At 47.8% G+C, this 12,771-nt stretch overlaps 1 protein-coding gene across 1 annotated transcript; it reads right to left on the minus strand.

Moving 5' to 3' along the window:
* Positions 1-4,307: 4,307 nt before the first annotated feature.
* On the minus strand, positions 4,308-7,829 carry LYPD5 (LY6/PLAUR domain containing 5; the record flags this gene model as incomplete). The annotated part of the gene is made up of 5 exons (XM_079723745.1): positions 4,308-4,564; positions 4,816-4,962; positions 5,192-5,368; positions 5,925-6,053; positions 7,772-7,829. 5 exons carry the CDS (start codon positions 7,827-7,829, stop codon positions 4,308-4,310), a joined length of 768 nt encoding a protein of 255 aa, XP_079579871.1.
* Between the last annotated feature and the right edge of the window lie 4,942 nt (positions 7,830-12,771).

The raw sequence follows: 12,771 nt of genomic DNA on the forward strand, positions 1-12,771 counted from the left end.
CAGGCTTCAGTAGTTGTAGCATGTGGGCTCAGGAGTTGTGGCTCACGGGCTCTAGAGCCCAGTCTCAGTAGTTGTGGTGCATGGACTTAGTTGCTCCACGGCATGTGGGATCTAGTTCCCTGACCAGGGCTTGAACCTGTGTCCTCTGCATTGGCAGGCGGATTCTTAACCACTGCACCACCAGGAAAGTCCCCCACAAATCTTAAGTGTACAAACTGATGCATTTCTACCTGTGTCTAGACACGTGTGACCATCACCTCAGGCAAATCATAGAGCATCTCCATTGCCACAAGAGGTTCTCCTGAACTGCCTCCCAACTGATACACCAGAGGTAGTCAGCATCCTGACCTCTGTCACCAAAGATTAGAAAGCCACAATATGGGAGTCCAAAAACCTAGGCTCTTGCCTTGACTTTGCTGTTGACATTAGTATTTTTTTTGTATGCAATATACCATATGTGCAGAAAGTGCATACCATATAGAGATTTATACTGGACAAATGATTACATTTGCGTATCCCCATGAAATTACCACACACCCAGAGAGAATACTGCCACTCCCCAGAATCTTCCTGTGTGCTTCTTTATGACCACCGCCTTCTTCCCAGTCTCCAGAGGAAGCCACTATCCTCTTGCATAAGGGACTTTACTCCTCAGCCCTGACACACTGTTTTCTCACTCCTTCCTTCTCCCTCCAAGCCCCTCAACACTAAGTGGCCCCTGACCCTGGAGACCATGAATAAGAGACCCCATCACCAGCCTCTCCTTGGTGTCCCTGCCTTCAGTCTCACTCCCCCAGTCTGTCCCCTGCGTGGTCACAGGGAGAGCTTCCCATCCCCTGGCTTCGACCCTACCTCTCCCCTGCTCGAAGCCCTTGCATGGATCCCCATTGGCTGCAGAATAAGTTCAGGAAACTTTAGCTTCATCTGACATTTTAAGCCCCTCAGGAGCACTGCCATCCCTTCATCCTCATCTTCTTTTCTCACATTTTGTACACAGGCCAAGCCTTTATGCACTCCACCCTTCCCCCTTCTCCTTTGCCAATTCCTACTTGTCACTTAAGTGACAACGAACGAATCTCAGAGATTTGTTCTTATCAGAAGCCTTCCCTGGTCTTCCTCTTTGGAGCTCCCCTAGACCTCCATATTTTATAATTTACCAACCATCAGCCTCCGGATTTGTGACTGACTCTTTCCAGACCAGGAGGACAGGGTTGGGTCTGACTCACTGCTGGGTCCCTGGCATCACCGGCTCAGAAGAATAGGTTATAAATGTTTGCTGACTCTCCCTCCCTGCAGCTCCCTCTGTCCCTTACTTGTTCCCGCTTCTGTCCTGCTGTCCCTCTGCCATTTAACAAGTGTCTCCTAGAATCCAGGACATGGAGAACAGACTGGTGGTTGCCAAGGGGCAGGGGGTTGGGGGAGGGATGGATTGGGAGGTTGGGGTTAGCGGATGTAAGCTTTTATATATAGGATGGATAAACAAGTCCTACTGTTCAGCACAGAGGACTACATTCAATATCCTATGATAAACCACAATGGAAAAAAATGTTTAAAAAAGAATGTGTATATGTGTATAACTGAATCGCTTTGCTGTACAGCAGCAATTAACATAACATTGGAAATCAACTGTACTTCAATAATAATAATAATAATAAAAAGCAAACAAACCAAGTGTTTCTTTTCACGAGCTCGTGTGGGCTGGCCCTTCTGTCTGGAATGCCCTTCCTCATTCTGTCCACCTGGTGACCTCCCTCATCATTCACGACCCAGCACAGGCTCCGTTCTCTATGAAATACTCCTGATGCCCTAACCCCCAGTCAGAGGTTATTTTCTCTACCTGCCAGCCCTTCCGGCCCAAGCACTTCCCTTCTTTTTTTTTTTTTTTTTTTTTGCGGTACGCGGGCCTCTCCTCTCACCGTTGTGGCCTCTCCCGTTGCGGAGCACAGGCTCCGGACGCGCAGGCTCAGCGGCCATGGCTCACGGGCCCAGCCGCTCCGTGGCATGTGGGATCTTCCCGGACCGGGGCACGAAGCCGTGTCCCCTGCATCGGCAGGAGGATTCTCAACCACTGCGCCACCAGGGAAGCCCCTTGCAGAACTTCTGCCTCCCATCCCCATGACTTTGAGCTCTGCTGGTTTGGAGGTTTTGGTTCCCAAGGAAAGAATGCTTCCTGCTTCCACTAGAGGACACAGCAATGCTTCCACTGAGTGGGAAAGTGAGACGGTCACCTGGCCTTTTGGGGCTCCTCACTCCACTGAACCAATGGGCAAAGAAGAAGATTACTTTATTTGCTGGGATGACTGATCTCAATTACTAAGGGGAAATTGGGTTCCTTTTGCAGAGTGGATCCAAGGAAGGCCGTGTCTGGAACCCAAGGCATTCTCTGGAGCACTTCTTAGAGATTTCATGTCCCATAGTGTAAGTAACCCCCTCAAAAAAATGCAGGACCACTAAGGATTTAGACCTTTCAGGAATGAGGGTTTGGGTTGCCTAATTTGATAAATAACACCAGCCAGCTGAGGGCAAAGGAGACTTGGAATGAGTAATGGAGGAAGGAAAGTAAACATATCTGCTATGGCCTTGTGACCAGATACAGAAATGCAAACTGTATTAGATATGCATACTTTCTTCTTTGCTTTTTTCCTTCTTCCTTTCTTTGCTTCCTTCCTTCCTTTCTCCCTTCCTTTACTTTTATCTTTTCATATATTTGTCTATCCATATCTTTTAATCCTGCCTGTTCTTTCCCTTTATTATTTTATATAAGGATAGTGGGTGGTGGTCCTGATGTTCATAAATTAAAATTTTTTAATTGAAGTATGGTTGATTTACAATGTTGAGTTAGCTTCAGGTGTATGGCAAAATGATGTGTGTATATATATATATATATATACACACATCATTATATATATAGGATATATATATATAGAATATTTATATATTCTTCTTCACATTCTTTTCCATGATAGTTTATTACAAGATATTGAATATACTTTATTACAAGATATTGAATATACTTCCCTGTGCTATACAGTAGGACCTTGTTGGTTATCTATTTTATATATAGTAGTGTGTATATGTTAAATTAGAATTTATCCCTTCCCCCACCTTTCCCCTTTGGTAACCATAAGTTTGTTTTCTACGTCTGTGGGTCTATTTCTGTTTTGTATATAAGTTCATTTGTATCATTTTTTTTAGATTCTACATATAAGCCATATTATATGATATTTGTCTTTCTCTGTTTGGCTTATTTTACTTAGTATGATAATCTCTAGGTCACCCCATGTTGCTGCAAATGGCATTATTTCATTCTTTTTTATGGCTGAGTAGTATTCCATTGTATGTATATACCACATCTTCTTTGTTCATTCATCTGTTGATGGACATTTAGGTCTATTCCATGTCTTGGCTACTGCAAATAGTGCTGCAGTGAACATTGGGGTGCATGTATCTTTTTGAATTATGGTTTTCTCTGGGTATATGCCCAGGAGTGGGATTGTTGGGCCATATGGTAGTTCTGTTTTTAGTTTTTGTTCTCCATAGTGGCTGCACCATTTTACATTCCCACCAACGGTGTAGGAGGGTTCCTTCATAAATTAAAATTTTATCAGTAGCATCCATTCTACTTTTTCACTGCCTTTTCCCTCTTACCAAAACCAGATATTTCTCATGCACTGCAGTTAGCAGACAGCAATAAGTAGGTGTTGAATGAGTCTTTTTAAATGACTAAATATTCAAACAGATGATCACAGATCAAGATGACAGAGAGAGGGAATTCATTAAATCCCGCCCACAACCACTGTGAAGTAGGACCTTGTCATTACTGTAGGTTTTATTTTCATCTCTGCCTGACAAGTGAGGAAACATAGTCTCAGTGAGATTAAGTAACTTGCCCAAGGTCACCCACAGGCAAAATGCTGAAGCTGGAATTCAAACCCATGCAGCCTGGCTCCAGGCTCTGAAGGGAGAGCCTAGGACCAGGAAACCCACAACCAGGAAATGGGGTTGTGGGGAGCCTGGGCCTGGTTGGTGCTCAGCAAGCAGGATCTATGATCAGGTTTGTTCTGCATGCGGGGTGGGATGTGGCTGTTTCTCCCCACCCTGGGATGCTGGGGACCTTGCCCAATTTCTCCCAGGCCTGCTGACCAGGTAAGGGCTGGGCGTCAGTAGGGAAGTGGGAGGGAGGGGAGAGAGAGAGAGAGAGAGACAGGAGTGCAGCTCTCATTTTCCACATTCCAGGAACTGAAGCAGTGAGAAGGGGGCGCGTGTGCCCTGCCCCCAGCATCCTGCTCAGGAAGGGCCTGGAGGGGCTATGAGGAGAGCCCGAGGGGTCCTCCCAGAGTGCTAGCCAGCAGGGGAGCCATGAGCAGAAGGACTATGATGGGGGGGGCGCCCCAGGAGGGACGGTGCCCGAGGCGCTGGTGAAGGCTGATGGAGTCCTTGTTGCAGAGGTGCCCCTCACAGCAGGAGCCCTGGAGGTCGATGTTTGTCCCCGGGCTGGTGGTGCCCTGGATGGTGCAGGAGGGCCGGGGGCAGGTTCTGATGTACACAGGGACTGAGAAATTGCCTGGGACGGGGGTAGTGAGGAGGGTCAGAACCGAGGGAGGCAGCTGCACCTGAACCTCCACCTCAGAGACCACAGCCATGACTGGGTCCTCAGACTTACTTCCAGTCCCCTCCTTAGACCAGAGCCATGCCTCCTCCCTCAGTCCAGGACCATGCCTCCTTCTTTAGACCAGGGCCGTGTCTGTCTCCCTGTCAGCCCTGCCCTGCCTCCACACCCCTTGCCCAGGCCCTCTCACCCTCCCAGCCTCTCACCAAAGGTCATGCTGCCATTGCCCTGGAAGCAGATGCTTTGGTCCTGGTGACACTGGACCTGCTGGGACTTCTCCAGGGTGCCGTCCTCCGGGTGGATCCCCACGCAGGAGTAGCACTTGGCGCCGCTGAGCGTCGGCGGGTTGGGCGCTGGCAAGAGAGCGTGGACGCACACTCAGGTAACGGTCCTCGGTACGGTCGTGCGGGATGTGCATTGCGCCAGGGCTCCCGTCTGGCCTGACCTGGGCGCTGGAATCCCAGCACGCCGGGAGGAGGAGCCCAGCGCAGACCACACCCCTCCCCGGGCGCGCGAGCGGGCCGGGGCCCCTCCCAGCCCCGTACAGTCCCGCCCCACACCCAGCCCCGCCCCCTCGCATACCTCGGCTCAGATTGGAGAGGGAGTCGTGGGTCTGGAAGTTCGCGTTGCAAAGGTCGGTCCCGCAGCCGCGCACCACCGAGTAGTCAGGCGGCAGTGCCTTGTCATTCCACGGCATCTGGCTCGTAGCCGGGCCTGTCCAGCAGCCCTTCTGTACCATGGTCACTGAGGCGCGGTACCCTGGGAGCGAGGGGATGGGGTCTGGCGCTCTGCCTCCCCCGCAACCCTCCTCCTCCTCTCCCACGCCCCCTCCTCTCCACCTCTCTCTCTCTAGTCTCGAGCCTCTTGCTCCTCTGTCTTCTCGCTTCTCACTCAACCTGGCTTCTCCCTCCAGCCCTGCCCTTCGCTTTCGTCCCTCGCTGCCTGTCAAACTCTGCTTCCCTCTACACCGCCTCCCCCTCTCCTCTCGTCACCAACCCTTTCCTCCTCCTCCTTTTCTCTCCTTCCCCTCTTCCTCTTTTCTGCCCCCTCCCACCTCCTCTTCCTGGCCCCCCACTGTCTCCTCCTCCCACCTCCTGCCCCCGCATCCCCTCCTTTCTCTCCCTTCTCCTCTAACCTCCACCTCCGCATCTCTATCCTGACCTTCCCTCCCCTCTTCTACCCAGTTCCTTCCCAACCCCTTGTCTCCTCCTCCACCTCCACCCCCCCGCACCCCGTCTAATCTTTCATCCTTGTCCTTGTCTCCCGCTCCCGCCCCTTTGTGTGTGTGTGTGTGTGTGTGTTTCCTGCCCCTCACCAGTGTTCAGGGATAAGACAGCCTCAGAGCATCCGAGGAGACAGGAGACATTGAGGAATTTCATGCCACTGAGGTCAAAGGGCCCGAAGTAGATGTGTTGAAAGCTGTAGCATTGCAGGGCTTGGGACCCTGGGGAGAGGAGCAGGGGTGGGGTGAGAGGAACAGGCCAAGGATGAGCCTGTGCAAGGAATCAGGCTCCACCCTGCAGATGACAGCCACATGGGCCAGGCTCTTCTGCTCTGAGGGGAGACAGGCCTTGTTGCCTTGAAAGAAGCAGGGGCTGCTGCTGTGGCTGCTCATGACTGTGTCTACCTCTTGGCACAGCAATGACATCTGCACCTGCCAGTCCAGGTTTTTTTCCCCCCAGGCTCTTCCAAATTTCCATCCTCTTCCAGGAAGCCCTCCAAGATTTTGATAAAGGAGGAAGTGATTCACTCCTGTTCTGCCTATCCCTTTCCCAACTATACTCATGATATCCAGTAACACTAAAAGGTCACTGATGGAAAACAAACACTCCAGTACAGGCACTGGGATGTACAATCTCATGCTACAAATGCACACACAGCCAGCCCCCAGCAATACAGATACACACACGCACAGAACACTTAAACACTGACGTAAACACAAAATAACAAAATTGACACAGGCTCATGCAAATCTCACAAATATACACAGAGTATCCTGAATGCGTTCACATTGAGTTCTACATTTACAAGCAAAATGAGTAGCACCCAGACCCGCCAATAGAAACCCCCCAAAGCAAGGCACAGGATCTCACACATGCAAAATCACACTCACAGACAGAAAACTGTGTGGATACGGAAATAATCACAACACACAGACCCAGGAACACAGGAAGTCATACCCAGAGAGAGACAAATACAGACCCAAGAATCACAGACATACAAATAAAATGGGACCCTGAAATTAGGCAAAGTTAGAGATACACAAAAAAGAGGCCTACAAAAACAAACAATTTAAAACCATATTCAGATGCAAGATACATAGAGACACACAACAGATACACAGAGAGACAGATACACATCAAAATACCCAAATACACATACACAGAGAGAAATACAGGCCCACCAGTCATAGAGACGCACAAACACAAAGAGAAACAGAGATGCAAAATTATACACACATCTCTTTTAAAAAGAAAGTGAGGCTCAGAGATTAACAGACCCATAAAAGCATTTGTTCAAACATCCAGACATCAAAACCCGGTACAGATAAACACACACAAGCACAGAGACCCACAGGACACCCTGACACATGGACACACAGAGAAATCGAACTCTCTTCCGTGGATGAATGTGTGCATGTGCACACGCGCACACACACACACATAAAGTTGTTATATGCAGGCATAACCTCCTTCCCACCTCTCAAATTCCCTGCCTTTGTAGCCACTTCAGTCCTGATATGACTATGTCCCTGTCCTTACCCAAACTAGGGGAAGGGGTTGCCTGAGGATGAGGCCAAGGTTTCCTGCCAGTTCTGGAAAGAGCCCCCATGGCTCCCCAGAGGTACCTTTGAATGAGGACATGGGCAAAGAGGATGAGAAAGGCTGGAGTAGTGGCACAGAGACACTGGAGGAAATGAGTGATATGGGAAGAACAGAGCAGGGGAAGAGAACTGGAGAGGACACAGGCCTCTCCCAACCAAGACCCAGGAGTCCGGGCCCCCAGCCCCTCCTCCCTCAGACCCAGGAATCAGGGCCCCTAGTTCGCTCCTCCCTGAGTCTCTGGAATCCGGCCTCCACTTTCTGCTCCCTCAGGCCCAGGAGAGTCCAGCTATCTCCCACCCAACTGCCCTCTTACCACTGGACTCAAAAGTCTGAATACCTGTGAGGCAGAGGACAGCCCCAAAGAGGCACAGCAGGACGGCTCTGGGGCCTCCCATTGCCAGGTTGTGGACCTGAGTGGAGACACTGAGGACAGCTCCTGCTCTGATTTCTGCCTGGCTGGTTCTCCCAGCAAAGACCCAGGCATCCTGGCTATACCGAGCCCGGCAGGGATTCCTCCACCCCCTGCCCTCCCTTGCTTGGGCTGGTTTCCTCCTAGATAATCATGATGGGGCCTGGACTCCTGGATCTGAGGGAGGAGGGAGCTAGGGGCCTGTGACCCTTAACTTTGGGGGAATTTGTGCTTTGCAGGCTCTCTTTCTACCCTGTTCCCCAACACTGTGTTCTAGTCTGAGGTTGGCACACACGGCCTCTTGATTTCTCTTCTCTTCCTCTATCCCAACACATACCACCTATATGGGCCCACGTCTCCAGACCCAGAGACAAACATCACCTCCTCCTTGAAGACTTCTCTGACCTGCCACGCCCCCCTACAATCATCCACCCACCTTCAGCCTCAAATACCTCCGTCTCCCAGCCTTGGTCACCCTGGGTTGGGCTAGTGTCTGTCACCGCATCAGGCTGTGAACTCCTCAGAGGCCTCAGGGGATGTTTGTGATGTTGTAGGAATGAGTGAATCAAGGAACTTATAAACAAACTGACAGGGAGATAGAGACTCCCAGAGAGGCAGTTACACATGGGATGCAAAAAGACAGACACATCCGGTGTGGACAGACGCAAATGTAGACACATGGACAAACGCAGACTTGATGAACAGGACATGCCCACAGAAGGTGTTTAATACATTTTTTAAATTAGACTTTTAAATGAATGAATTTTAAAACATTGGAGGAGATAGAGACACAGGCAGACAACTGGAGGGATACACTCTCCCCTGAGGATTCAGACAAACCCATGTGGACACTCAGACACCAGGCAGATGGGGACTTCCAGATGGATGCTCCCGAGGGTGGTGGGAGCTGATGCCAAGATGGCATCTCCTGATCTGCCTTGCTTCTTGCGCTTGGAGGCACTGCCTGCTGGGATCACACCTATTCACCGTGCCATGCAGGGTGGGTACCAGGCATGTGCAGAGACCTAGGGTCACAAACCCACAGATGAATGGGAAGAGGGGACACAATAGCGGTGACCAGGACAGCCTTAATGGTCTCCTGAGCTTGACTAAACTTGACACGGACTTCCTCCTGACTTCAGGCCCCCAATCTCCCTTTCCTTAGAGCATTTACTTTAGAAAACTTGTCATTGCCGATTCTTTCTCTGTCCCTTTGAAATGTAGGTAAATTTTCTCCCAGCCTCTTGCTAGTTTTACAGCCCAGGAATGTCTTTCTCAGGGGACCTGGGAGCCACCCCTCCAAAATGTCATCATCAAGGAAGATAGCACCCCTGACCCTCAGGCTCTGTGGGAGGGTAGGAGCCGAACTTGAATAAGTGGCAGTTAGCAAACACTGATGCCTAGTTACAGAGAAAAACACTTGTAAACTCAGGAGTAAGTCAGGGTGCTGGACCATCCCATGCACCAACCTCCCCTCTGTCTCTGGCATTTTCCCACTAGCTCATCCAGGTGAAAACCCCTCCCACCTTTTGTTTCAGTGGAGTTGAGTTCAGTCTCTCTCTCTTATTGCCATAGTCTTGAATAAAGTCTCCTGTGCCTCTTTAACTTTGTTCGGTGCAATTTTTCTTTGACAGCAAACACCCAGGAACTGTGGACACTCACTAGGGTTCTGGACTCACCCTCGTTTTGCCAAAACCCTGCTCCTCCCAACAGGCCTCACTTCCCTGAACCTGTTTTTATCCAAATTATTCTTCCTGTTTCTCCTGTTTCTGCCTCTCTGTCAGGGGCTGGCCCTTCAGGGAGAGGGTGGAGCTAAGAGTAGAGACTGGCCAGGAAAGGAGGCTGGGTTTTCTGAGGCCCCTGTGGAAGGTGGGGGCATTGGAGGTATCCACAGTGGTTCAGTTTCAGAGACTGAGGCTTGAAGAGTTGGCTTACCAGCCCATTTAGTGTGTGAGCATGTGTGTGTGTTTGTGTGTGTGTGTGTGTGAGTGTAAGTGACTGTGTGAGCGTGTGGCTGTGCCCGTGTGACTTTAACTCTGGTAGCCTTCAGGTACCTTTGGAGGCTGTGAGGTATCAGGTGGGAAGCTCCCACTGCAGGAGGCTGTCAATGAAAAAAAAATCAATGGTCGATCTAAGAAAGAAATGGAAATTTTTATTCGAGCCAACCTGAGGATTATAATCTGGGAGACAGTCTTTCAGAAAGCTCTGAGGACTGTTCCGCCCATTAGAGGTCAAAGCACAGTTATATAAGCTTTTGAGGCAAAGAGTTATCCAACAAATGATGTATTGACAGTTTACACAATCCAGATCTGTATGTACAAAGCAAGTAGTGGGTTATTGTGATCCCTTACAAGATTAAGAAGAAACATTATCTCCTAAGGAAGTCTGGTCAGTGCAGATATACAATACACACTAAAGGGAAAGGCAGAGGCCCAAACTGGTAGAAAATAATTTTATGTTTAAATTTTTCTTGTCTTGCCATAAAATATAAATTTTATTTCATCCAGGTAATCCAATGGAGACCCAGTGATCTAGGTCTAGAGATTCTGGCAGGGCTCTTGCATCCACAGAGCATGAGCTCCGATCTCCCTATGAACCCAGAAATTCTTTTTTTTTTTGTAATCACGTTTTAGTAATTAAGTGATTAATTATTTGAGAGATTGGAGAAAATGGAGGATGCTCTGTGGTAGCCATTAAAGAGCTATTTTTAAAACTTTTTCCTGTAGAAATTTTCAAACACACACAAGTGTACAGAGAATAGCATACCCACCACCCAGACTCAACAATTTTTAACATATCTACTAATCCTATGTTATTCTTACCCCCTTTGGTGCTCTTAAGGGCATTGAATTGGATGCCTTCATTATTTTCTCAAAATATTAATTTTCCTTAAAACACTATTTAAAAGTGGGTGATTTTCAAAGTGTAACTTTGGCTTATGTTCTAAGATGAAATCTTTAGGAATGTAACGTACAATTTCTAAAAGGGTGTTTGCCCACTACCTCGAGTTGAATTCTTAGTCCTATGATGTCACCAAATCAACTTTCTCTTTGCATATTGAATAGTTTCAAATTTATTTGCGATACATGTATTTTCAATATATTCCAACATTTATTAGAAGCTGAAGAGTAGCTGTAGAGTGCTTGAATGATATTTTAAAATTCAGTGGTATAGAAATTTTTGCTGCATTATTCACTGTCCAGTTTAAAGGATGGGCAGCACAAGGATTTGCTCCTGCAAGGAGAGAGAAAGGAGGCAGATCGGGGGTGTTACCTAGAGTCTCTGCCCAGCCCCATCCACCTACAGGAGCATCCGTGTGGATGTCCTCAACTGCCCAGTGTTTGAGCATCTACATGGGTCAGTCCAATTGTTACCAAGTCCAAGCTCGTAACGCTTGCCGCAGGACAGACCAATAAATGGAGAGACAAGTTGCTGGGGCCAGGAATAGCGACTTTTTTCAGAAAGCCAGCAGACTGAGTAGGTGGTGGACTAGCGTCCTAAAGAACCATCTTGCCCAGGTTTGGATGCTAGTTTCTTTTATAGAACAAAGAGGGGGAGGTGAGGAGGTAAAGTAAAAAAGGTGATAAGGTGTTGCAAACAGTTCCTGGTTCTTCTTTCCTGCAGCCATTCACAGGTCAGGGCCTGGTCAGGATGTTTCCTGTGAGCTTAAACAAAGGTATTTTAGCTTAACACTCAGACGTGGGAGGCAGGGTTCCAGGAGATGGGCCATTATGTATACTTAAAGCTACAGGCAACATCCCTTTAGTGATTACTTTGAAGCAAAAGCAATAGAATACAAAGGTTAAAGGAAAAGAAACACATCCAATATGGAGTCAGATTTGTTCTTCCCTATTACAGAATGCCTTGGAAGTTTTTCAAGGATCTTTTGTTGTATTCTGTAAGCTCCCATGCACTTTTCCATTTTCATGCACATTTACAAATACCTGGCCTCTTAAATAATTTTTCCCCCAGATTTGGTTTGTTTAAGCAGTTTACTAAGTGTGTGCATCACCTATCTTAGTATATATCATCTACTGGACAAAATTCTCCAAAGTGCTCACATGTAAGAATCAGTGCCGTCTGGGACTCTGTCCATCCAGCAATAATTGTTTTCTTTTTAATTAATTAATTAAATTTTATTTATTTTTGGTTGCGTTGGGTCTTCGTTGCTGCATGTGGGCTTTCTCTAGTTGCGGTGAATGGGGCTACTATTCATCATGGTGCGTGGGCTTCTCACCGCGGTGGCTTCTCTTGTTGCGGAGCGCAGGCTCTAGGCATGCAAGCTTCAGTAGTTGTGGCATGTGGGCTCAGTAGTTGTGGCTTGTGGGCTCTAGAGCGCAGGCTCAGTAGTTGTGGCACACAGGCTTAGTTGCTTTGCGGCATGTGGGATCCTCCCGGACCAGGGATAGAACCTGTGTCCCCTGCATTGGCAGGTGGATTTTAAACCACTGCGCCACCAGGGAAGTCCCTGTGTAGTTTCTAAAATATGTTCATAACAAACTATTAAATATTCTCTTTTTTGAGGAACAAAGCTCTAAATTAGAGGCAAGAGGTAAATATTTTGAATCAACTTAATATAAGCAATGCTTAGTTGATTAGCTTTGAAATAAAAGATGATACGAAATGGTAGAGAATCATAATATCATGAAAATAAAGAGTATTTTCTTAAATTTTATTGTGAGAAATTTTAGGTGCAAAAGTGTTGAAAATTAGTTCAAAGATGATGCATATACCTATCATCTAGATCAAAAGTACAGTTGACCCTTGAACGCCATGGATTTGAACTGTGCAGGTCCACTTATACTTGGATTTTTTTCAAAATTTATTGGAAAAAATTTTGGAGATTTGCAGCAGTTTGAAAAAACTCACAGATGAACCATGTAGCCTAGAAATATTGAAAAAAATTTAAAGTTAGGTATGTCATGGAT

This window comes from Hyperoodon ampullatus, assembly GCF_949752795.1.
Source record: "Hyperoodon ampullatus genome assembly, chromosome: 18".
In the NCBI taxonomy this organism is placed as follows: Eukaryota; Metazoa; Chordata; class Mammalia; order Artiodactyla; family Ziphiidae; genus Hyperoodon; species Hyperoodon ampullatus.